The 23910-nt window shown below is 39.5% G+C and overlaps 1 protein-coding gene across 4 annotated transcripts in view; it reads right to left on the reverse strand.

The window, feature by feature from the left end:
* LOC132111818 (collagen alpha-1(XII) chain-like) overlaps nt 1-23910 on the reverse strand; it is a 73758-nt gene that overhangs the window by 15719 nt on the left and 34129 nt on the right. For all 4 annotated transcript variants that reach the window (XM_059519429.1, XM_059519427.1, XM_059519430.1 and 1 more), the window contains 21 exons: nt 23498-23627; nt 23243-23382; nt 22300-22429; nt 20462-20604; nt 18675-18804; nt 18237-18379; nt 17952-18081; nt 17641-17760; nt 17386-17532; nt 17159-17275; nt 15818-15970; nt 15668-15742; nt 15325-15464; nt 15116-15239; nt 14870-15013; nt 13715-13879; nt 13586-13624; nt 13344-13482; nt 11676-11818; nt 11260-11369; nt 204-362 (listed from right to left, as the gene is read on the reverse strand). In XM_059519429.1, coding sequence (XP_059375412.1) covers nt 204-362; nt 11260-11369; nt 11676-11818; nt 13344-13482; nt 13586-13624; nt 13715-13879; nt 14870-15013; nt 15116-15239; nt 15325-15464; nt 15668-15742; nt 15818-15970; nt 17159-17275; nt 17386-17532; nt 17641-17760; nt 17952-18081; nt 18237-18379; nt 18675-18804; nt 20462-20604; nt 22300-22429; nt 23243-23382; nt 23498-23627 — 2721 coding nt within the window. The remainder of the gene's footprint in view (nt 1-203; nt 363-11259; nt 11370-11675; nt 11819-13343; nt 13483-13585; nt 13625-13714; nt 13880-14869; nt 15014-15115; nt 15240-15324; nt 15465-15667; nt 15743-15817; nt 15971-17158; nt 17276-17385; nt 17533-17640; nt 17761-17951; nt 18082-18236; nt 18380-18674; nt 18805-20461; nt 20605-22299; nt 22430-23242; nt 23383-23497; nt 23628-23910) is intronic.

Here is a 23910-nt window from a genome sequence, read left to right on the forward strand (position 1 = left end):
AACATGTTCGCATGTACCCAAAAGTGTGTTGAAAAACAAAACAGACAGAATCAAATCCGTTCAGGCTTGAATGGGTGGGAGGACATGCACTTAATTGAGTATGAGGGGACAACGGGAACGGCAGGGTAGAATCCTTAGATCAATCATTTAGTGTGTGTTTAAATCTTTTGGTGTATTTAAGGGAAAGAGTAATCTTTACTTACTGTTGCTGACTGCTTCCTTGACCCTCCAGCCTTTGCCATTTTTCCGAGGACTTCATAGCCATCTGTGGATATGTTGCTGGCCTCTTTGATCTCTTTCTCAGCCACCTCTTGGCAGTCAATGTTGAGTTTGACATTTTTCGGTGAAACAGAAATGTGAAGCTGCAAAAATAAAACGGCATTAGTGCGAATACCTCAGTGGTGCAATCCAAGCATCAGTTAATTATTACTCACTACTCTGGACATCTTTGCTTGCTTCATAAATCTTCATGAAAGGGATTCACAAAACTTCCAGATTGACAAAAATTTGCAAAAACCATCCTTTCCAAAACCTTTCCAATGATCCCTGAGAACATTAACCCTATGGCCTGTAAACTATGTTTAGAGTTATGCTCTCAATTCTTCCAATAACAGTTTCTATCCAACTATAATGAGTTTAATTAGTTCATTATGTAAAGACATGCCAGTCGCCAAACACAAATACGAATCTTTATGTCAGCAGATAATATTAACTGGTTTACCAACTGTTATTTCCCCCATTGCATTCACCAACGGACTCGGAAGCAACCACCAAAATGCTTTTTCCATCCTTTTTTTTTTTTTTTTGAGGGAATACAACGTTTTCTTTATGTAGCATCACCACATGTTGCTATTATGTCATTTTGCGGGTGACCGTGTAATGCGCTCATTCCCCTGACTTGAGCAGTTTCTTTTTTCAGTCAAGAAGTCTGACCAGCCCATACATCTGATATTCATTCTTTGTAGAACAGTACTCCATAGGGAAGGTCATATTTCTTACCACAACACCGTCAACATCTTTGGCAACCAGCTTTTGGCTTCACACAAGGAGAAGGGGTCTGAAGTTCTGGCTTTAGATGGAACGTTTTAGAAGCTTAACCAAATAGTGTGTTCAAAAGCTCATGGGAAGCTGAGAATGCAATAGTTATCAATTCTAAAAATATACGCAGGGAGACCTTTTTTGATAAATGGGTAAGTGTCATAACAGACAGAAAAACTGAAATGTTTTCATCTCATTCGCTTGTTTGGTGAACACTCTCTCGAAACCTCCAGTTCTGGCTACTGTGGCTGTCTGAATATGCCCACCATGTGGTTTCATTTTGCTCTGCTCTAGTCTTCCCCTATATCCTGTTAGACTTTCTTTATATCTGTCGCCCTCCAGTTGCACGCTTGGCTGGCCATCTATGAATTCATTAATTAGTAAATTAGTAAATTTACATTTTTGACCCTGGACCACAAAGCCAGTCTTAAGTCGCTGGGGTATATTTGTAGCAATAGCTAAAAATACACTTTATGGGTCAAAATTATTGATATTTCCTTTATGCCAAAAATCATCATGTTCCATGAAGATATTTTGTAAATTTCCTACAGTAAATATAGTAAAACTTAATTTTTGATTAGTTATATCCATTGCTAAGATCTTAATTTTGGACAAGGTGATTTTCTCAAAATAATGATTTCTGGCAAACGGGTTGGAGACGGCTCGTCCTATCTCCACCTGTGTTCACTAGATCTAGAGCTCGTTCTCGAGGCCTGGAAGCCCGCGCTGTGGTTTCTTCGCCCTCTGAGGCAGAGCTCGCTGCAGCATTCATCTTTCTCTGAGGAGATTGATGTTGTTTTTGTGACTGAGTGGCAAAAAAAAAAAGAAAGAAAGAAAAAGACGTGCGCTGCCGAGGCAACGCGTGTATTACATTGTTTCGTTTTGATGTGAGTTTGTGACTAATTTTGTTCAGTCTTTGGTGTGAAAAGGTTGCATTAGCAATTCCGAAAAAAAAAAAAAAGCTAAAAGCTTTTAAAGCTAGCTAGCTAAATTAGGCGCGGTCACTTTAAGAGACAATGAATGCATCCAACATAATACACATACGATTTTTTTTCTCAACGGTTTACTTTCACTGAAGACATAACCAACAGTGTTTTCGAACATACTATCCAAAATGGGTATTTTCACATATTTTGTATGTATTTGTCGGTACAATAGCAAATACAGACAAATTCGGTGTTCAAGTGTTTTGAGACGCCTCTCTCTGCGTGAGCCCTGAACACCAGAACACTGCGGTGCTGAAGTGGGCTCTTACACATCCTTTTCTGTTTGTTTAAACTGCGAATTGTTTTAAACAGTTTGTTTTTAAACAATTTTTAAACAAATTGTTTTTGTTCAGGTGCAGGGGGAACTTTGCAAAGGAGAGCTCGGTTCAGTGTTGCTGTCTGTGAGACGCGGCTCTCTCTCCGCGTGCACAGCGCTCGAGTTACCAGCTACTCAGTTCAGCTTTTCCGTGTCTTGTGTTTGAATGCTTTAAAGTCTTTTAAATGGTTAAATTAGACAGTGGCAAGGCTTAATAACGTGAAAATTATACGCGTGACGTGACGACAAGCAACAGCGTTCTGTCAACTGTCCTGAGCATCTTTTTAGACTGGCCTCAGCCAGACGGTTGAGATCTTTGGATGCGGCCGTTACCTGACACCGTGATGGTGATGGTCACAATCACTGCCTCACGTGTCTGGGCATTAAACACGCTGAGGGGGATGAGTCATGTTCCCACTGCGGGAAGATGACCATCTCAGAGCTGCGAACCAGGCTCTGCTACCTCGAAGGGGGCGGAGTCCCGTTGCTGATGCCGTGATCTTGGGCTTTTTCTGGTGGCTGATAGACGAGAACCACTTCCAGCAGTAGGGCAGGCCGTTTGAGGGTTCCAGTGGTGGCAAACCCCTCAGGGAACCAACCCTCAGTAACACGGAACCCACGGAACACACTGGGCCCTCTTCAATGAGCATACCAGCGGTATCCAGTGGACCTCCCCCCAACCAGATGTCGCTCTCAGCATTGTGAGATCGACATCCCTCCGGGACGGTGGCAAAGCCTGAATGATATAGAGATGGCAGCTATGCTTTCCCAGGCCACCGAGAGGGTCATCAGCCTCGGCTATGTGATTCAGTTCGCTCAGCGTCCCCCCAGCATTTAGTGGCATCCGCTTCACTGTAGCCGATGCTCCTAATCTGTGGGCAGAGATCGCAGTCCTACTTGAGGAGGATGCCCTTACTTTATTGTACCCAAGAAAGGTGGTGGGTTACAGCCAATCTTGGATCTGTGAGTCTTGAACTGGGCCCTTCATCAGTTACCGTTCAAGATGTTGATGCAGAAACGCATCTTTCCCCAAGATTGGTTTGCAGCGATCAAGCTGAAGGATGTGTACTTTCATGTGTCGATCCTTCCATGCCACAGAACACACATTCGAGGGGTGTTCATATCATTACAAAGTCCTGCTCTTCGGGCTGTTCCTGTCTACCGGTTTCTACAGGTCACGAGGGAACTCTGGCTCACCTCAGAGAGTTAGGTGTTTGCATTATGATGATTGGCTTATTATAGCACAGTCTTGAAACCAGTTGTGCGAGCACAGGGACTGTTGGACCTTCGGGTGTCCCCGATGCAGAGGTTCTCTTTTCTCGGTATGGAGTTGGATTCGGTCGAACAGACGGCGCACCTCACAGAGGAACATGTGCAGTCGGTGCTAGCCTGCTTGAATACATTTGAGGTCAGGACAGCGGTCCCATTGAAACTCTTTCAGAGGCTCCTGGGGCATATGATGGCCGCAGCGACACTAACACTGCTTGGCCTGTTACATGTGAGACCGCTCCAGCACTGGCTTTAATGCCAAGTCCCGAGGTGGGCATGGAAGCGCAGCACTAACCGGGTCTCAGATCTTAAGTTCCTCCGAACAGGGGTGCTCCTAGGACAGATCTCCAGGCATGCTGTGGTTTACAAGGATGCTTCCACCACCGGCTGGGGGGGCCACATACAATAGGCATGCAATCTCAGGAGTTTGGACAGGCCCGCAGCTGCAGTTGCACATCAGTTGCCTAGAGTTGTTAGCAGTGTGTCTTGCCTTGAACCGTCTCAAAAGGGTGCTTATAAGGCAAGCACGTGCTGGTCCGAATGGAGTTCTGAGGTTCTGAGGTAAGGTTTTGAGGTCACTTCGTGCTGTTCACATTCCGGGCCAGCTGAACTGTACAGACGATGAGCAATGTTCTTGTGAGAATGGCGACTCCATCCCCAGACGGTCCAGCTGATTTGGAGACATTTTGAAGCCACTCAAGTAGACCTGTTTGTTTCTCCAGAAACCTCTCACTGCCAGTTGTTCTACTCCTTGACCGAGGGAACACTCAGCACAGACACACTGGCACACAGCTGGCCGCGGGGCCTATATGCCTATATAAATATGCCTTTTCCCCAGTTAGCCTTCTCGCACAGAACCTGTGCAAAGTCAAGGAGGACGAGGAGCAAGTCTTGCTAGTCGCGCCGTATTGGCCCACTCAGAACTGGTTCCCCGAACTAGTGCTCCTCGCAACAGCCCCTCCTTGGCCGATTCCTCTGAGATAGAAACTACTGACTCAGAGACGGGGCACCATTTGGCACTCACGTCCAGACCTTTGGAAACTCCATGTCTACCCCAAAAGGTATTGAACACCATCACTTCGGCGAAAGCACCATCTGCAACCTCATCATCAGGTTCCTTAGAGGGGCCAGAAGGTTAAATCCTTCCTGACCCCCCTCTATACCCTCTTGGGACCTGACTCTAGTGCTAAAACCACTACACCAGGGCCCATTCGAGCCTTTGCATTCAGTTGAGCTAAATTTCTTTGATTGAAAACTCTGCTCCTGCTTGCACTGGCCTCCATCAAGAGGATAGGGGACCTGCATGCATTTTTGGTCGACGATTCGTGCCTAGAGTTAATGCCGGCTGACTCACAGGTAATCCTAAGGCCCCCCCACGGCTACGTGCTCAAGGTGCCCACTACACTCTTCAAAGACCAAGTGGTGAACCTGCAAGTGCTGCCCCCAGAGGAGGCAGACCCAGCCCTGGCTTTGCTCTGTCCCGTCCGAGCATTAACCCTCTGGAGTCAATTGAAGTGGATACACATTTTGTGGCATCTTCTCCTGATAACACTGAAAAAAAGTAAAATGACACTTTCAGTTTTAATTGTACAGATAAGAGCAACACGTAAATCGAATCTGTAAAGGGTCTGCTTTTATTTGTATACACGCAAAATACAACAAAACTTTGTGCAGTTCCAAAATAAAGAAAACAAACAGGGTGCACTATATGCAGCCTTGGTCTGCGGTGATCTTCATTTAGAAACGTGTCATTAACCCTTTGGAGTCGATTAACGCGTAAACATTTTACTAGTTAGACTTTTTCTGAACTATAATTCCTGACTAAACGTATAATCAAGTGAAACATTATGAAGTTTCAATAACAATATACACTGCCATTCAAAAGTTTGATGTAAATAGTATAAATGTAACAAATAAATGTAAATGTAACAAACAATGCTGTTCTTTCAATTTATCCCAAAAAACCCTGAAAAAAATATTCTCAGCTCTTTTCAATATTAATAATAATAATAATTATAATGATAATTGTTTTGTAGAAAATCTGATTGTTAAAAGGATTTCTTAAGGATTGTGTGACTGGAGCAATAAAAAAAAAACTTTGAAAGTCACCTTTGATTGTTCCTAATAAACTGTTTAACTGCACTAGCAAGTGAATATTAAATTATGTTGTGGGATAATTAAATATATTCTAAATAAACTGCAAACATAACATTATATACATTTATTTTGTCCTTACATTCTTTCTTACAACTCTTCCCTCTCAGTCACAAACCTGACTGAATGGCTCATTGTGCAGCTCATTATGCGGGCCTTTGTCTTCTCAGGTGTAAATCACAATGATATTCATGATAGTTGACGCCTACTCGCATATGACTTTTACAAACAAAAAGTGTCTTAGAAAATTTAAATCAATATATTGTTTTCTGTGAGTGAGTAAACAAGATGATTTTCACATAATTTAGAAAGAAAAAATTCTAGGCTACAAGATCCAGTTCTCAAAAGTCCCGGGAACCAGTCTTCTGTATGTGTATTTTTAGTTTTTCACTAACCACACATAACATTTTTTTTCTCAAAAACACAATCATGTACATGCATGCTGCTCACATATTATTATAGCCCAGTATGTGCTGATTACAGTGAGATTAGACTTTAGCCATTTTGATGTGTATAAGAAACTGAAAAAAGCACAAATGTCAGGGCATGACAAAACTTCTCCAGGCCCCAAAAATACCATTAGACCTCAGGGGTTAACACTAAAAAGCAATTATGAGTCTTGTCTCACACAAGCTTCATGTGAACAGTGCTGCCAAACCATTCACATGACATGACCGTCTAATCTAACTCGGAAAGCTTTTATTCATGGCTTGATTTTGGCTACTAAATTTATAATCTCTGGGATTTAATAAAAGAAAGGAAATGAAATGAAGAAAGGGCCAGTGTTCTGTGTGTTATTGTGTGGCTGACCACAGAATCCACTTTACTGCTGATTTCTTTTCCCTAGGATCTCGAAGCAGTCTTGTTAAACATAATAATGGCACAGTGTACACACTTTTGTTGACACTTTTAATTCCAATAATAATGGCTTGTAGGTTGTTATTAACTACTACAAAAAATATCAATTACAAATCCATCGGGCCTGGTGTGTTCATCTGAATTGGCAGTGGTAAGATTCTGTACAATGACATTTAAGCAAAACAAGGAATCAAATACGCCTCATTTCCTTTACGCAATATTATGTTTATTGAATTTCCGATAATCCTGACAGATTTCACAAGTTTCACTCAATAAGATTTCCCATGCAAAACTCTCCACCTTGATGCTAGGGTGCAAAGTGTCTATGATATTCTAGTCTCATGTTCCTCCAAGTCTGTGGGAGTTTTTGGTTCATTTTAAAGATTGTCGATAAGTCCAGTTACTTAAAAATACATAAACTGCATGATATGAAGTATCATTTAAGTCTGTAGTGGAAATGGTGCATAATGGGGTGAACAGTGCAGTTTAATATTTATGGTTAGGGTTGGTTTAAATTCATAACCCAAAATTTGAGCAATTGCAGTAGTGATGCTTGCCCTAATAAGCACAAACAAACCTAAGAGGGAAGAAAGAGAAAAGTCTTTCAACTTTTTCAACTCTCCAAAGCATGGTAGGCTTGTTTAACCCAAAAGATTTCCTTTTCATGTAACCAGTCTGTAATCTTGTAACCAAGGTGGTCAGCTAATCACCACCTTAGCTCAGAATTGCTGTTCTTTGTTCACGTCTCCTGCAATGCAAGTGGTTGCTGAACATACAGTAGGCAACAGTGGCAAATTATACTTTTTAATGAAGCCTGGACCAAAAATCTGCACGCAGTTACAATCCAGACTAATTTGACATCACTTTGTCATTGTAATGATGTCAATGGGTTAATCTCAAGAAAGCAATCAAAAGAAATTAAAAATGGCTATTATTATCACGCAATGATTCAATTACATTATTATAATACAGTAATTATATTTTTTACATTAAAATACAAATATAATTATGTTCCAAAAATATGATGTTTAACCCTCCTGTTACCCTCAAATCTGATAACATCTGTTACCCAGTAATTTAAACCTCAAGAATATGATTTTTTTTTTTTTACAAAGGTTTGTGTCTCAGGTAATTTATGTCTTTGTTGACTACTTAAAAAGCCTTTTAAGTTGACATCCACCCACCACCCCCCTCCCCACCCCTTATACATCCAGAATACCCATTGCACGACTATGGAAACATTTACAAATTACCATAAAATCTTACTGATTGACCTAAAATTTGAAAAGTATATATATATATTTGGTGTTTTATTTGTTTTATAATATTTCTAAGTATAGATTTTTGTAATCCATAACATTTGAAAAGAAAAAAATATTTATTTTATCAAGGATAGTAACACGAGTTATGTTTGGGGTCAATTTGACCCCGGGAAAAACAAACACAATTTCAAACATTTAGAAGGATTTTATTTTTAAACAGAACATAATCACAATCAAAACATCAGTAAGGAACACATAACAGTCTTTTTTGTTATCAAGGATTGCAACATACATAATGTGTGGGCCCCAAGAAAAACGTCCTAGGTTACGTATGTAACCATGGTTCCCCGAAGGGAATGAGACGCTGCGTCCGAAACACTATGGTAACGCCCTTTAGCGTGACCAGCTCTGAATAATATGTGAAATCATAGCGTGACGTCATAGGCGGGTGACGTAGTGACCAGGAAGCTATAAAAGAATTTGAGGTGGAATGAGCGTCAGCTTCTAGGAATGAAGCAAACTCTGGCAGGGATGCCGGAAGTATGGCTTTGAGACGCAGCGCCTCGTTCCCTTCAGCGAACCATGGTTACATACGTAACCTGGGACGTTCCCCTTCAGGAACTCTAGCTGGATCCAAAACGCTATGGGAACGAGAATGCCCACGCCGCCAGACTTGCAAGTCCCTGCCTAGTTCGTATACAAGGAGCACAATTAAGGGAAGAGAAAGAAGAGCCGTGAGTGGCTCGCAGATCTAAACCATAAAATCTGATGAATGTGAGGGGCGTGGACCTTCCAGCTGCGTTGCAGATTTCCTGTATAGACACACCTGACAAGAAGGCCTTGGAGGCTGCCATACTTCGGTTCAAGTGAGCCTTGACTCCCAATGGTATGGGGAGATCAGGACTCAAGGTTTTAGGATAGCATCCTGATCAACCACTTCTTCTGGCCGAAGGCCTCAGCCTCAGTGCACCGCAGAGGAAACATGTAACCAGAGGGTGTCTGCCCACTGAATGGCCACCAAGAGGGGCGCAGTAGACTGTTATGGCCGCCACGTAGACCCTCAGGGTAGAGTGGGTCAAACCTGCAGAGAGAAGGGCCTGCAGGAACTCCAGAACTGTCCCAACTGGGCAAATAACTGGGTCGTGCTGGCAGTCTTCGCACCAGTAGGTGAAAGGTTTCCACCTCAAGGTGTACAGTTTCCTCATGGAGGGAGTTCTGGATGATCTCAACAACCTCGGTTGAGAGACCAAAAGCTACAAGATGTGCCCCCTCAGGGGCATATTGCATTTTGCCCTTCCAGTGTCAGCATTCCAAAGGCTTGCTGTTGCGTCTCCTTTTGCCTTGTAGACTCCTGCTAAAATGAGCAACCCAATGTAGGCTTTCAAGTCAGTCACATCGAAGTCTTTCCAACCATCCCCATACTCACGCCTACCCTCTAAGTTTGTCATTTCAAGTACATTATTTTCAATTGATGGTGTGATAAAAAGATGAAATGCTGATTTTATATCTTGGACATGGCTGACAGCATATCTAGTGGGCCCTGGAACCATTTTGATGACATTAGCAGCACTAAGTCTACCCTGTTGTTCAGGTGGTGAGTGGGACCATGATAACTTTCCATTTTTGGAAGGTAATGGGTTTGTGGGTGGTTTGGAGACAACAGGAGGGTCAACATTAGGAGTCTCATTCTCGTCTTAGGAGGATGCCTCATAATCAGGGTCCTCAATATTATCATCGGTCTCAGACACATTCTCCTCTGTCAATTTCACTGTCAAAATCTCAAAATCTCATTGACAGAAAATCTTTGCTTAGATGTAATTTTCAAATGTCAGAGATGGAGAACATAGAGAGCACACAGAAATGGTTAAGAATGCTTCTGTTCAAGCTTTTATAATGTTTGCTCCTCCCCTTTGTTTGGTAAACCATGAGAATTAGGTTTTCCCCTCCCCACAGCACAGGAAATATCAAAGTTCTCGCAAAAATGATGTTTTCCCCTACCCTACGGCACGGGAAACATAAAAGTTCTCATGAGAATTATGTCCCATGTCATGTGAACTACTTCAGAAACGGTTATGTTAGGTTAGAGCCCTAAAACAGAGGGAAGTATTTTTAATATAATATTGAATATGTAAAATTATAATGAACATTATATAATTATAACATGTTATAGTGACCTCAATAAAACAACCAAAACAAATGTGTGTGAAATTTTTATATTTCTTATGTTTTATACAGCTAAAAGAGCCTGGGGTCAAATTGACCCCAAGGAACACCGATGCTACAAAATGTGTACAGGACATTGAAAAAATATCAGCAGGTTAATTTTATGTTTACAGAGTTATCCCCATTAAATTAGGAAAATTCATTAAATCTGAAGAAAACAATTTTTTTTAATAATGTATTTACAGACGTTAAATATTGACTGGGGTCAAATTGACCCCAAAGTTAATAGGAGGGTTAAATGCTTTACAATTTAAATAATACATTTTTACTATTACAGTAATGAACATTGGGTGGAAAAAGGCTTCATTTTCTTTAAGCATCATAATTATTTTTCTTTGACTTTTCAGTGGTCTTCGTGAGATTCACCCAAGCTGTGCTTTCAAATTTCCCACACAGACTGGGAAAATCTTTCATGTGTGGTTGTTAAATTAGCACATCTAGAAATCCGATTTGCCAATATGCACTTACTAGACCAAAACTGCCAAATCCCAGCCAGTATAAATTACAGCCTCCTGGTTGTAAGGCGTTTTTGGCATCAGCAATTAAACTATGTCTGTGGTCTGTTGGCACACACATGACAAAATGCCGACATGTTTAGCTTTAAAGAGACTACGGCGTGTGCACTGGGCTTAGAATAATCTCTGAGAAAGCAAAACCCTTTATATAAAAATAACATCATTAATGTCCTCTTTTACAACATGTTCAATAGTAATAATTGATGTTTCCAACTCTCATGAACCACATCACCATGAGCAGTGAGGAGCTGCTCTTGCACAAACCTGCAGCTAGAATGATGGCTGGTGGGTGTATAGGAGAAAACTCAACGTGCACCATATGGGCAGTTAAACATCTCAATTTAAAGCCAAAGGCAAAATCAGAAGTGGCAAATCTTTCATTGAGCTCCAAGAAATAAAACCGTGTCATTAATTGGAAACGTATTTTGAATTTATCAGCCAAGAGTTATTTAATATTTCTAAAAGATTGCTCCCAAGTTCAAATCCATCAGCCGATTCATATTTACGAGACAAGATAAGAAGATCAAGATAAAGTGGTTGTTCTACAGCATCAAAGTGAAAACCCCCTTTTGGAACCTTTATTTTTAAGAGCAATTTTAAACGGCCAAGTAGTCAACCGAAGTAAAAAATCATTCTACCTTGTGGAAACTGCCGTGGAAAACTTTCTTCACTTGGTCGTTATCAAAGGAGACTCTCTGAATTTCACCTCTGGAGTCCTTATTGTAGAATGAGATGCTTCTACTGGAGGCTGAGAACAAAACACACACTTACAAATGGCAATGCACTGAATGCCAGGACAAAAATGACAAAAATAAATAAATACACCAACAACCAAACAAAGGATTTCCATCTAAATCTGACCTTGATGCTCTAAAAGGGCTGATTAAGCATTTCTGAATAATTACTGCTATAAATCACCGCAAGCCTGAAATCTGGAAGCTATTTAGAGGGTTTCTGTTTCTAAATAAGTTTTAGCAGATACCACAAAGTTTACTGCATGCACACACATACAAACACACACACAGGAGACATGGAAGATGAACATGTTCCTTACGGTCAATGGTGAGCCCGACCTCAGGGTTGTTGTTCTTATTTGTTATTTGCCAAATATCAAACGCATCCTTGCCAGTGTCGGGAAGAAGACGGAAGAGGAGAATCAGAGTGTAGGAAGAAGAAAGACCATCTGGATGGATTTCCCTTCAAAGAAAAACACAGCTCATTTATCAAAGCAAAGAACTTCACCAGGCAGCCCACAGATTTAATGTTCATAAAATCATGACATAATGCAAAATATGACTGCACATGATGGGTTTCGTGGTAATATTGCATGTGTCTGATGACAAGAAAATAATTAAAAGCTGTATACAGTTGTGCAGTATATTGTGTATGTTGTGCAGTGAAACCAGACATAAATCAAAAAGTGCTGAACAGATTCATGTAGTGTCCTCTGAGAAAAATGCAAACAGACTTGCAGCCTTGAGTAATGACAACATACTGAAGGTTTTTTTTTTCTCCTCTGGTGCTCAGAATGTTTCCATTTGAAAAGCTGCCGGCCACGCACAAATACAAATCATTAAAGTTAAATTAATCAAGCATGCTTTGGCCAGAGACATTCACAGCCAATCTTTAGGCTTAGCACAGTACACCTCTTGATCTAAGAGTGTACAGAAAATCACTCCAGCATATTTGACAATTGCACCATTGGAACAATCTGAAAAAAGGCTGAGATTTTTATGTCATAATTAGTAATTTAGTAATCATTTGCATTACTTTTGTGTAAAAAAAAAAAAAAAAAAATTATGAGTAATACAGGTATAGTTAAACACCAATTTGCCACTGTCCATACATTTTGTATTAATTAATTAATAGTACACAAATTATTATTATTAAACTATATTAAAATAATTATTAAATTATCAAACTCTGCAGTTATTTTAGTATATTTATTATTATTAGTTCTTACTATAGTTTCATGACTATATTGAATGAACATAATTCAACATTATAATTGAATTGAACATCTTAATTTCAGCTGAATGTTTTGTTATGTGCTTGTGTCATTTTTATCAAAGTTTTTCAAAGTTTCTATTTCTAGTTAGGAATGTTAGTGCTTAAACTTATTTCAGCTCTAATTTTCTTTTGACCTTCTTAAATCTAATATTTTAACTTAATTTAAATTAATAAAATAATTTTCATATTTTAGTTAATGATAATAACCCTGCCTTTCTAATGCTGTTGTCCACTACAATGTACAGATCCTTAATAAGACAAGGAAGAAGTTTAATGTACTGTTGCAACAACTATAAATAGCAAAAAGCTTTTTTTTTCCTTCTTTTTTTATGAGATGAATTTTCTACCTCCAAAGCAATAGCTGGCATTGGATTTTGCTTGGACGTACCTTTTGCACTTCATGTCAGGCCAAAAAAACCTTTTTAAAATATATACATTTCTTCTCAAATGTATCAGAGTATGAATATAGTCTTCCCGTTTCGAGAAGGTCAATCATGAGAATGTTTTTTATGAGCTCACACTATGCAATATCTGACACCTCATTCACTCAAACTGCTACAACAAACAAGAAGAAATGTTCCTTAAAGAGACATCAGAGACTGCAAGCCTTTTGAAGACAGTTACAACAATTGTGATCACTTGACTCCCATTATAGTCTGTAGGGGAGCAGCTCAGTAAACATGCAAAACACATGCACTGCACTTCAACCTACTTTGTGGGCTGGGAAATAAATGCGTCCTTATGGAGTCTGTATGCAATGTAACTGTTGAAAGAGCCAGGTTCCATGGAGACGCCGTTCATGCCAGCAAACATCTTGTCAGTGATGTTAAAAGCTTCCAGCATCCTGAAGCCTGCAAGTTTTCATCAAAGCATGAATCACAAGGTGCATAACAGTGTGTTATAAGACTATGATGATAGAAGGTCTTCGGATATGGACTTCAGTCAGGTTCTGACCTGGTGATGTGAATCCATCGAGGTAAATCAAAGGACAAGCTGTAAAAGAATTCAGGAAATAGAATTCACTCTTTCATGTTAGCGATAAGATGAACAATACAATGCAGACTATAAAGATTGACGTCCTACTGGATGTTGCTGTTTCACAGATGAATGTAATAAGGTTGTCTTGGATCTTAGTAAATGCGTCAAAGTCATCAACAATGAAGACGTGTCTCTCGCTGGGCTTGCTTCCGATGTTCCTGAGTTCAGCGGTGTCCACATCTGCGACACCCACCACAAACACACTGTAGCCTGAGGAAAAGACAACGCTGAGGCCTTAGGACATGTAGAGTCACTTGTCTGAAGTCATTTGAGATACATTGTCTGTTCAAACCATGTCAAGAACTTTTCCAGGGTCTGATTTCACCCAAAGGTTAACAATTATGTTGCATAAAGAAAAGAGATCAGCAATTAATGCTTATTTTTAATACAAATAAATAAATAAATAATTAAATAAATAAATCAACGATGTCTGGGCAGGATGATTCTTTATACTACAGTATTTTACAGATTTTAATCAGAATAGCCATAGTCAAGTTCATGGTCCAAAAAGGCTTTATTTTCTTAATGCTAAACAGTCTTAAATAGTCCCTAAGAGTCTTAAATTCAGTTTGATCAAATTTAAGGCCATTCAAAATCGTAAACATTTTAAATGGTATAACAAAAGTCTTAATGGGGGGAAGTCATGGCCTAATGGTTAGAGATTCAGACTCATAATCCAAAGGTTGCAAGTTCAAGTCTCAGTCCAGCAGGAATTGTAAGTGGAGGGAGTTAATGTACAGTGCTCTCGTCCACCTTCAACCCGAGCCCCCAAATGCTCCCTGTGCGCCGCAGCATAAATGGCTTCCCACTGCTCCGGCTGTGTGTTCACGGTGTGTGTGTGTGTGTGTGTGTGTGTGTGCACTGCTGTGTGTGTGTGCACTTTGGACGGGTTAAATGCAGAGCACAAATACCGAGTATGGGTCACCATTACTTGGCTCTATGTAACGTCACTTTTACTTTCACTTTATCATCTTTCACATAGGAGCGAAAATATGCCTTTGAGAGAAATATCATGACCGTTTTTGTTTTTTGCCATTTCCAGCCCTTATTTGCTCTACATGGACATATGGTATGGTGCAGGTATTAAAAAAGGCCTTAAAAAGTTTTGAACTTTATTTTAAAAACTTTACAGGTACTCTGTCCAGTAAACAATTTCTTAATGTTATTGTTTGTTTGTGTGTTTATTTTACTCAGTGTTACCTGCATGCTGTAGTTTAGTAGCACTCTTCTTCACTTCATCTTGAGAACGTCCGTCAGTTACTACGACCAGAACCTTGGGAACGTTTCTCCTCATACCACTGTCTGATGTGAACACTTTCTCTCCGATATGCTTCAGCGCAACACCTAAAGCAATCACATGCATTAAAACAAAGCGTCATTTCATAGCCATTTTGTTTCTTCTTTTGACACATTTAGGTAGGGAACATGAAACAATGTTTTACAAACCCGTTTTGGTGTTTCCTCCTCTGTATCTGACCATCTGAAGGGCGGACAGCACCATCCCCTTGTCGTGGTAGGTGTTCAGTTTGAACTCTGTTTTAGCTTCATCGCTGTACTGCACAAAAGACACCTGTTTCACAGAATGAGAAAAAAGAGCAAATGAATCACAGCACAGTCAGGCAGATCAATCACATGACTACAGACAGGTCTGTTACCTGCATCCCATCACGGCTGATGACATCAAACGCTCCGATCATGCTGAAGACAAACTGACGGACTTTAATGAAGCTGTCATCTCCAATACTCCACGAGCCGTCGATCAGGAACACCAGGTCAGCCTTGGCTCCTCTGCACACTGGCATTACAGAACAAAGTATAATGAGTAATGCACAGATATTAATACATCATATCACCCCTGTCAAATGTTCTTTTAGTTATTCCACTCTTGTGAAAACTGTGCATTAAAGGGTATTTGTTTACTGGATCTAAAATTCCAGTCAGCTCTACAGTGTAATAAAAGTTTCAGAGGATTGCATTGTTTGGATCTTGTGTCTTTACCCTCGAGTGCGCCGGGGATGGTGGGTGGTGGTGGTGGAGTTGGAGGTGGTGTTGGGGCTACAGTGGGCTTCACCACTACAGAACAGACAAAGAAACCATGAGTAAAACTGAACTGTGAGACTGAATTCTTCTGAATGCGTGGTGACTTACGTGTGCGCTCTTTGACACTGACTCCGGGGCCCTCCTGGTTGGGGGTCTGTGTGTAGACTGTGGCATTGTACAGTGCATCTGGCGTCAGCCCGTCAAAACAGTACTGGCTCTCAGCGGCAGTGATAGTGACCTCCTGAGCCCCACGGTTAGCCGCTAATGATAAGATAAGAGAACTGAAAGCTTATACAAACATTGAGATTTATGTATTTGAATTGCATTTAAATTTCAAAGTTGTGGGAAGTCGTGGCCTAATGGTTAGAGAGTCGGACTCCCAATCGAAAGGTTGTGAGTTCGAGTCCCGGGCCGGCAGGAATTGTGGGTGGGGGGAGTGCATGTACAGTTCTCTCTCCACCTTCAATACCATGACTTAGGTGCCCTTGAGCAAGGCACTGAACCCCCAACTGCTCCCCGGGCGCCGCAGCATAAATGGCTGCCCACTGCTCCGGGTGTGTGCTCACAGTGTGTGTGTGTGTTCACTGCTCTGTGTGTGTGCATTTCGGATGGGTTAAATGCAGAGCACAAATTCTGAGTATGGGTCACCGTACTTGGCTGAATGTCACTTCACTTCACAATGTCACTTCACTTCAAACATATAAAAAAAATATTGTTTATGTGACGCAATAAATATATAAACAAATATAAGAAATAAATAAGTGCACAATTTGTTATTACCTATTTTAACTATTAACTAAAATTAAAACCATACAGCTTATAACTCTAAGACATAATATAAAAAATATAAATATATTTTTTTTAATGAAAACAAAATATTAATAACTCTAATTCAAAATATAAAGAAAATCTAACAGGATATTAAAATTATTATTAAAAATATATTATTAAAATACTAAAAATTAAAATAGTTTAGAATCAGCATAAATCTGTTCATTCTGAAAACAATTGCATTTCTTCAGTTGTAAAGCATGAACATGGTTAAAATATGACTTGATGTGAAACAAGCAATATTCACAATTAATATCCAGTTAAAAATGTATGAGATTGAAGCTTATTTGATTTATTGTTAATAAATATATAAACCTGGTTATTGTTTAAACACATTAAATTAATTAGTACTATTACAGAAATCTGACCTGTTTCATTTATTAATTACTAATAAATATGCATTACATTAGCACAATGGTCACCAAAAAAAAAAAAAAAAAAAAAAAAAAAAATATATATATATATATATATATATATATATATATATATATATATGCAATGCAAATACTTAACTCCTAAATTTAGGCCTAAATATTTTTTGTACTGTATGTATAACACCTGTAGGTGGAACATGAATAAAATGCAGCGTTTATGTCTCTTCAAATTCTATTAACTTACGATTGAAAGGATTGAGTTTAAGTCTGTAAGAGGTGGCGGCTCGATGAGGCGTCCATCTGATGCAGAAGGAGTCATAGCCAACGTTGTATGTGATGAGGTCAGTCACATTGAGGTACACTGCAAACAGCATTCCACAGTTAGAGCAGTTCCACAGTTTAAAGCAGGCGCTTTAAAACAATCTCATAACATGTCTGTACAATCTATCAGTCAAAGAAACAAGCACGTACAGGTGGTTCCCTGTCCAACCAGAGCGCCGCTCACGCCTGCGTCATACTGAGCGTAAACCTTCAGGTCATAGGTGGTGCCCGGCTGCAGGTTGTGCAGGATGTGTGTAGTAACATCTCCAACAAACACTTCCATGGTGTTATCTGTGCCTGCAACAACACGTGGAACAGAACTTACTAGAACATGTATCAGCATGACCTACAACAAGATGCCCAGATTATGACAACATGGTAAAATCATCAAGAACTGTCTCTTACCCACTGGGGTATAAACCAGATTATAGCCGTTGACCCGTGCTGGTACAGAGTCCCAGGACACACGGAAACGAGTGTACCACTCATCAGAAACACGCAGGTTACGAGGCTCCAGGAGACCCACTGAAGGAGAAGAAAGGAAATGAAAAAACAGAAAGCAAAAAAAACAACCATATTTTCCCAGTTACACTGATTTCCAGCACAGATTTTTTGCTACAATCAACAATCCGTCCATCCGTCCATCCATCCATCCGTCCAGCCATCTCTATCTATCTATCTATGAAGCTGTAATGTGATTGTGTAACCTTCCTTACATGTTTTTCCATCTCCAGAAAGACCTCCTCCAGGCCCATCTTGATAAATGGCCTCCACGTTGATGTTGTAAGGGGTGTCTGGCTGCAGGTTTTGCAAGATGACAGAGTTTCTGTTGCCAGGGACACTTGTCTATGTGAAAAACAGCAGGACAAGATCAGCTTTCTAGCATGCATTCACTCAAATAACGTCCATGGGCTCATAAAATCAGGATTCTAAATACCTGATGTGAACATATAATGCTGCTCTCCTTCATAATCACTACTATAAAATACAACACCACTCACAAACTCCTCGATGGGATCTCCAGTGGTGGGTGCATAGACGATGCGGTACTGCAGCACGGGTCCTTCTGCGTGCTCCCAGCTGACAGACAGCGTGCTGGTGGTCGGATCATACACACGCAGGTTCCTGGGGCCACCACGGGGCACTGCAATCACATCAACAGAAATTCTCTCAAAATCATTATACTGTACCTGTATATAATTGTATATATATATATATATATATATATATATAAACAAATATGGTAACAAATCACAACCCTCATAATTTGGGTTAAGTTGGAAAATGAGATTTGCTGAGATTTCATCTGTTACCTTTACATCTGAAGTGATTAAATAACAAATAAAAATGATGACATTTCATTGGACAATGTCACTGAGAATGTGCCACAAACACATAACAAAGGAACTCTGATAGAGACGTCCTGCAGTCAGACTCACGTGTTTTCCCATTATCAGATGCAGAGGAGCCCTCGCCGTCAGCATACAGAGCCACCACACTCACAGCGTAGTCTGTGTCTGAATCCAGCTGCTCCAGCAAGGCAGTGTGGGTGTTCCCTGGAACGAGCACCTAACCCACAACAACAACAACAAAACGAATAATTAACCAGCAGTGACACACAGGCTGTCTTTGTTAACTAGCGATATTTATGATACTTTAAATACTGTTTTAAATAATAAGTGAAGCTCACAATGAGAATACGCAGGTCACATCTGAGCATAAAATCAAAAGGAAAATTAATGATTATAATACATTAATACAAAAATAAGCTTATTTTAGGATCATCAGCCAGAACACCTACTGTACATTTGCTCCATGTTTAATTGGTCACACTTCAGTTTAAGGACCAATTCTAACTATTAACTAACTATTAACTATGACTTCTGCCTCAGTAATTGCTGCTTATTAATAGTTATTAATGTAGTTGTTAAATTTAGGTATGGGGTAAGATTAAGAGATCTAAAATATGCTCATGCAGAATAAGGCATTAATATGTGCTTTATAAGTAGTAATAAACAGCCAATACGCTAGTAATATATATGATAATTACCAACTAGTTCATAGTGAGAATTAGTCCTAAAAATAAAGTGTAACTGTTTATATAATGTTAATTCATTTACATAAGGATTAAGTTCATAGTTGAGGCAATAAAAATACAACTAAATGAGCACATTTTACTACAAATTATACTGTTCACCGAAGTCTACCACTTATTCTTATCGGAGTCATATTTAGTAAATCTCGGGAAAACAATGTTTTACAACAAATACTACAGTGTTGTATTTGAGAGGAGTGCTACATATTAAGGAAAATCTCACAAGGCAAAAAAAGAAAAAAAAATCTTTATGCATATTCAACATTTCATCTCTTACGATCACACACAGCACAACTGCTGGTTTCAAATCTCTGATATATTACACCCTGAGAAAGACGTTTGTCTCTCTTTTTCGACAGATGACCTCTTGCACTTACTGATGTTTGTGATTTCCAACCCAACCATTAGTGATCACTTACTCCGCCAGTGAAGTGGAAACATTCTTTTGATGTGTTAATAGTGTAGCAGTTGTAGCAATTCAAGAGTGAATGATGTGCTGACAGTGTCGTGCAATCACCTCCTTTCACTGCCCTTCACAACGCCAGGTCAGGGGGTCACTGACTTCCCAATTAATAACACGGGACACTATCTTTTTGCATTCCTGACATCACTGTCCAGGGGACGATTGATTATACTTCTGGAGTTTTTCAAGGTTCCAGTTGAAAAGGTAAAAAATGTATCATAGTTCGAAGGTTAAAAGGAAAGCGCAGAGAATTTGGAAAACTGGCTATAATAACGGAAAAGGTTGTGCGTCCAAAACAATATTCCACAAAGCTTTGTGGCTGCAGATAAGAAGCTAGTTCTGTTAAGACGTAAGACTGAATGTTTAAACTCTGTTTTCCTAAGTGCTGAAATAAAACAGGTTTGGACTCAAGATTTCCCACAGCTGCTTTCTTTATGCAAGGATCTGACCACAATAAAAGTCATTTATGGATTTCAGAGCTTTGCGAAAATTCCTCTCAGGCAATAAAGTTCATGTGAGAACGAGGTTGCACGATATTAAAAACACAAACATCGTTGCAGGGGGGCAGACTGCGAACAGACCGTTATGCTCAAAAGGTTAAGAGACTGACATTTGTTGTGACATTTTCCTGAACAACCTCTGGTGTGAGCCTAAAGACAAGGACTTACAGACTGAGGGGAACGTGTTCCAGAGAGAGGGGTGTAGGCGACGCGGTACTGCAGCACATCTCCGGTGGCCGGCTCCCAGCGCACATTCAGGGTGTTTGTGGTGGGGTTGTAAACACGGATGTTCTTGGCAGGGGTCCGCACCACTGTTTCAGACAGGAGTGGGAGCAGCATTATAAAAAACAAAGACAGTAAAAGGGGTGAGTGGTTAGAGTGGTTAATCTTGAACAGAAATTTACAACCACTTACAAAAGCACGAAAAATGACACATTCAGGTCTAAACACAATAATAGTTTCAAAATCAACTACTACAGTTACAACATTTCAAAAGGGTGAAAAGAGACATCTCATTTTTGATTAAAATGGCCTTTAAACTAAAACCGATGTAAACACTTGTGTCAGCTTGTGGGTTAGTCTTGAGAAATATTGCAGCTTTTGGAGATTTCACCCTAAAATCAAAAGAAAGACATGCTCAGCTTTTTCATCTACAATAAATTAAAGTTTTGTTTTATTATTATACAGTACACTAGTCAATTTTGAGATTTTGGATTATTTGGCTCTCATTTTTTTAAGTGTTGTTTCAGATTTAATGGGAAGAAAATATCCAAAACACATGGGTAAATGTTTATTTTTGTTTATTTATTTATTTATTTTTTACGATAGGACAGATCATAACTGACAGGAAGCGAAATGGGGAGAGAGAAAGGGGAGTGAGATTGGGAAAGGGCCTGGAGTCGGGACGTTCCGTAATACAACGACGCTGTTTGTTGCCCATAAGGCTATCGATGCCGATAGAAGTTTTTTTTCTTTTTTTTGTGAACTTTATCTGTTTGCATTTGTAGCTTTTATTTATTTATTTATTTATTTATTTCCAGAGAGGTTTGGTTATATGCTATTCACCTGATCTTACGCAACTTAAACATTTTATTCCTAAAAACATTTTTTCTGGTTGTTGACGGTATTTTCTGATGTAAATTAGATATCCAAAACATTTTACAAACCTTTGAATAACATGTCGACAAAATGAAACATTTCTGCTCTGGAAATACATGCAAACGAATGCATTTTTATTTCAATAATTCATAAATATTTGCATATTTAACCATAACATTTCAGAAAATTTGTATGCTAACAATTGTTTGCGATTCTTAATGAAACCAATCGACTGTGGATGTAAGATGATATCTATTATTGAGATATTTTACCCTATTCAACTGTGGTGTCTTGCCTTAACAGTGAATGTGCACATCTTTCGATAACACACATCGTGAATGAAAACAAAAAGCAGAACAGAATAAGGTTTAGATTTCCACCAGCAAAAACCCTGATACCAGATTTAAACCAAAACAAACACTTGCATTAATGTGGCACACAAACTGGAGACCAAAGTAGCTCAGATGATGGGAAGCAAAGCACCACGTTATTCCCTGGTGGAAAAACAATGACGCCAACAAAAACCTGTTAGTTTGACTCTGAAAGAGGAGCATTGAACTGACAGCAGTAAATAAGGCTGCTTTTATGTCCTTGCATCTCCCTGGGCTTTCCATTTGGTGAAATAGATTGTTCGTAAGCCTCACACCAGCATCTCCAGTCATTACACCCCATAAAGAGGGCTCATTAAGCCCAGACTGGAGTCGCATTTATGGGGTTGCCAACACATAGGCATTCCTCCTTTAGTGATCAGTCCAATAAAGCTAATTCAATCTTTGGACAAGTCTCTGAGATTCTATTTATAAGTGCAAAACGTTAACGTTAAAGCCAAAAGACTGTACTTTGCATTGAGTATGGGAATATGTTGCTTTCCAATAATGCTAAAATAAGAAAAGGCTGCATCAACTCACAGGTTTTTCCATTCTCCGACATGCGCTTGCCCTCTCCAGGAGCGTATACTGGCACCACTGTAACTGTGTACTCAGTATCAGACTGCAGGTTCTTCAGAACTGTACTGGTGGAGCTTCCAGGAACTTGGATCTAAGAGAGCAAGAAAAGAGTGCAAAAACGCACAATGCTTGGGATGGTTGAAAGAGTGTGGCTATGTGGTTGCTAAAGTGTTATACTGTATGTGCATTTAGTACATTCTATGCACTTGTCTAAGTGGTTGCTTACTGGTCCAAGCCAAGTCTCTATGATTGCTATATTATTATAATATTCTGGCTTCAATAAATAGGTCTATGGGAGTTTTGCAGTATTGATTAATTTTTTTTTTTTTTACACAAAATTTGAATATTATAAACAGTAATTCATATGTGTGTTTGTGTGTGTGTGTGTGTGTGTGTGTGTGTGTTATGTATGTATGTGTGTGTGCCTTCCTGAAGGTCAAACAGTAAAGCATTGCACAAGAAAACACCAAGACCATGGGTTTGATTTTCAGCAAAATACATGTTATAAACTATAATAAAAATGTACGCCTTTAATGTAGTGCACATTTCTTCAAAAAAAAAAAAAAGGGGGGGAGGGGGGTCTGTCAAATGCATAACTGTAAATACCCATTAGAGGGCAGTTGAGAAACTGACACAATAAAATAACTTTTTCTTAATTTTGGATCGGTGCACCTGCCTTTAACCATGACAGACAATCAAACTGAAACTGCAACATCACAACTGTAATAAGACATTTCAAACACACATTCTACAACACCTCAGCATGTCAAAACTTTGCAGGCAAGTTTATGACCCTTAATGAAAAACATCACACAATTTCAAGAAAAACATGAAGACAACCAAAAACATGGGTCAAATTGACCCGGAATGTAATATAAGGATTAAGAGGTGCCATGCTATTTACCATGTCTTCTGCGCCCCCTGTGACGGTCTGGTAGTAAATCCTGTATTGGCGAACACTGCCCTCAGCCGGCTCCCAGCGTACATTCAGAGTGCTGACCGTGGGGTCCGTGACCTGAAGGTTTCTCACACTGCCCAGTGATACTATAGGAACACACATCAAACACTGTTCAACTTGTTGACAAAGGCCTAATTTATGTAAATGTGCATACTATCCGAAAATGATACATGAAAACATTTAAAAAATCATGTGACGCACATGTCTTTCCTTCGCCAGAAATGTCTTTGGCATCTCCATTCGCATAGATTGCAGCAACAGTGATGTAGTAGGGAGTGTCTGGAGTCAGTTTCTGCAGAATAACTGTGTTTTTCTTCCCTCCAATCTGTGTCTGTGACGGAGAGAAGTCAAACGAGTCAAAGGATCAGCTCCACTCATTGTATCTATAGCAGTATCTGACGTAATGTTGGCAACCACAAAATTATGACAGAATTATTTTGACTCATTCCTCAGCATGATAAAACAAACATATTAATAGCCACGCATTCATATTTATCTGATTTTCATTTTCACAAGACTTTGTTTTTTGGACGAGTTATATTCATTTTCTGTGTTAATCAATAGAGCTTTTTTAGACCAAAATATTCCTTTAAATTAGCTTAACCAATTTTCAG

Source organism: Carassius carassius, chromosome 31 (assembly GCF_963082965.1).
Source record: "Carassius carassius chromosome 31, fCarCar2.1, whole genome shotgun sequence".
In the NCBI taxonomy this organism is placed as follows: domain Eukaryota; kingdom Metazoa; phylum Chordata; class Actinopteri; order Cypriniformes; family Cyprinidae; genus Carassius; species Carassius carassius.